At 39.0% G+C, this 3027-nt stretch overlaps 1 protein-coding gene across 1 annotated transcript; it reads right to left on the bottom strand.

The window, feature by feature from the left end:
- Nucleotides 1-378: 378 nt before the first annotated feature.
- On the bottom strand, nt 379-2480 carry LOC148021673 (peptidyl-prolyl cis-trans isomerase-like). The gene is made up of 2 exons (XM_087697161.1): nt 2327-2480; nt 379-1357 (listed from the first exon to the last, which is right to left on the bottom strand). Exon 2 carries the CDS (start codon nt 1354-1356, stop codon nt 835-837), a length of 522 nt encoding a protein of 173 aa, XP_087553287.1. The 5' UTR covers nt 1357; nt 2327-2480; the 3' UTR covers nt 379-834.
- Between the last annotated feature and the right edge of the window lie 547 nt (nt 2481-3027).

Below are 3027 nucleotides of genomic sequence, written 5' to 3' on the forward strand. Positions count from 1 at the left end.
ATCCCCTATGGAAAGACCCTAATAAAAAGCCTCCATATGAAAACCTTCTCACGATAGGAAAGCTTGGACTTCCATACTTGAAGTAATTGGTCATGACACTTCACTTAATCACACATAGACCAACTTTGTTTGCTTTCTCAATGACCCATTCCTTAACCATTGTATATCGACACATGCGCACACACACACACAACAAACTCCCAAGTTTTAATGTACTTATTTTTGGGATTGCAACAATGGCAATTCCATCAAAAGGCCATTCATCCCAACCTCCTTACACTTACAAGATGACTAAACTATTTTCCATTGTGACTTCAATTTAAAAAGCCTTCATTTGCATGCTAAATCAAACAAGCATAACCAGAAGAGAGAATACTCTTTGAAGAAATATTTAAACCCAATCCTCCTCTTTACTCGGTAGTTAAATAGTTTAAAGCGGCACAAAATACAAACGCATACTGCTGCTTTACTCATTTCCTGTGTTCATATTCTAAATAGAGCATAAGAGACGTGTGGATAATACAAATACAGGAACAAGCCTGTGAGCAGCAAAGGTGCATCTATCAACTAATCAAAGGTTATCCTACAAACAAAAATGGGGGCACGATCTTGATGCTTTGACATAATGATCAGGAAATACTTCTCGATCCTAAAAAATGATGGACCAATAAGTGTAGACCAAAGTGAGGATGACAAGGATCCTGAATTCCACACTCAGAACCGAGTGGTGGATATTCAGTTACTCAGGCAAGGCATGACAAAGGCTTCTCAACTCTTTAAAACCTCTATTTTCTAGAGAACAACTATAATTTGCAATTGACAGCCCATTGCTTTTCACAACTTCAGCTGCCCACAGTCGGATATAATCACATGTGTAGAGGTCTTTCCTGAGCTAGAACCAACAGCTTCAATCTTCTTGACAACATCCATTCCATCTACAACTTGCCCAAAAACAACATGTTTGCCATCCAGCCATGGAGTAGGGACAAGGCAAATGAAAAATTGAGATCCATTGGAATTTGGACCTGCATTTGCCATGGATAGAACACCTGGGCCAGTGTGTTTCCTGCTAAAATCCTCATCAGCAAACCTGCTCCCATAGATTGACTCACCACCCAAGCCATCACCTCTGATAAAATCTCCTCCTTGAATCATGAAATTTGGTATGACTCTATGAAATTTACAGTCCCTATAACAGAGGGGCTTCCCACTTTGGCCAAAGCCCTTTTCGCCTGTGCAGAGAGCTCGAAAATTCTCAGCAGTCTTAGGTGTAGTGTCACTGAACAACTCCATAATGATCTTGCCCACTTTCTTGCCTCCAATATTCATCTCAAAAAACACCCGAGGAAAAGTCATCCTGCAAAACAAGAAAATTTTTAATGGAGATAACAAGCCATGCAAAAGGCAATATCATGTAAAAGAAGACAGCTCAAGTAAAGCATTGTACAAACCATCAATAACTGTAAAAACATTGAAATGTGATGGTCAAGGAAAGATTTTATTTTTTTAAAGCCCAGTCTTGTGTAAAGTCGGTAATCAGATGAGATGTCAACATGAATCTCATACCCCTTGAGCACAACTCTTGTCATCAATCAAGTATTATAAGCTGTTAAACAATCATAGTGAGTGACTGCCAATCTGCAATTCTGAGGCACAATTGGTAGCCTTAGCTAACCCCCCTAATTGCCATCATCACTACACTGACCATAGTTTCATGCACAGCAAGACAGCAGTTTCACACATATCAAGACACACCCACACAAAAATGTATCCTACCATTGAAGCCAATGTAAATATGAATGCTGCACAAGGTAGCAAAATTATTAACCATACTCTATCTCGCACCAACATCTGGTTTTGGTACATGATCTGTTCACTATTAACCATACTCTTATCTCGCATCGACGTCTGGTTTTGGTACATCATCTGTTCATTATTCAGCATTTCATAAACCACTGTTGACAAACAGGTCTCGCTTCTCAACATTACAAAAGCAACTGTTGGCATGCAACAAGATGCCAAAAAATAACCATGTGCTACATCCTGTTTCAGCATTCCATAAGCAACAGGATACAAATTGTCTCGCATTTAATGAGCAACTTAGTTCATAAGCAACTGCTGATAAGCAAAAATATGGCAAGAGAGCAACCATGTTCCATCTCACATCAACATTCATAAGCAATTAATGATAAGCAAGCCGGGTAACCACTGACAGCTTGAACCACAAAGCAAAGATCAACGCACGAAAGACTGATTATAGCAACTGAGACACACGGAGCCACCGATAATGGGTGCAGAAAACCACAGAAGATAAGCTGAAACCTACCTGTGTGACTCGAAGACAGACCCTCGGCACCTGCTCCTCAGCGATGGAGAACCCCAACAAAACCCCACTTTGTGTCGTATACGTTATAAATATTAACAGGAATAAGCGCCCTAACAGCCCTAAGTCTATGTGATAAATAATTATACTTAACTAACTCTACATGATTAATAATAGCCGTTGCCTTGAAGCGGCAATCGAAGTAGTAGTGTTATCGCAGAGCAATTTCCCTCAACAATCTATTTCTCATCTTTCTCTTTCCTCTGTTTCCTCTTTCTCTCTCTCCCCCTCCAAATTCCCTATGTTTAATTTTTTCTTTCTCTGCCTTCTATTTTAGTTTTTTTTTTTTAATGTCCCGGTTCTCTCTCTCTTTTTTTTCTCTCCTCACTTTTCTTCTCTCTCTCTCTCTCTCTCCCCTCACTTTTCATTCTCTCTCCCTCTCCTCTTTTTTCCTTTTTTCTTTTTTCTTCTTCTTCTTATTCTTCTCTCTCTTTCTCTCTCTTCATTCTCTTTTTTAAGTTTTTCTTTTCTCTCTCTCTCTCTCTCCTTTTCTTCTCTCTCTCTCTATAATTCTCTCTACATGCTCTCTCTCTCTCTCTCCTCTTTTTTTTCTCTCTTTAAATTTTTTCTTTTCTCTTTCTTTTAAATTTCCTCTCTCTATAATTCTCTCTCTGTGTTCAAATTCTCTCATTTTCTTCTCTATA

The sequence above is a fragment of the Lygodium microphyllum genome, chromosome 17 (assembly GCF_053477565.2).
Source record: "Lygodium microphyllum isolate KBCC chromosome 17, Lygodium_microphyllum_v1.1.10, whole genome shotgun sequence".
In the NCBI taxonomy this organism is placed as follows: domain Eukaryota; kingdom Viridiplantae; phylum Streptophyta; class Polypodiopsida; order Schizaeales; family Lygodiaceae; genus Lygodium; species Lygodium microphyllum.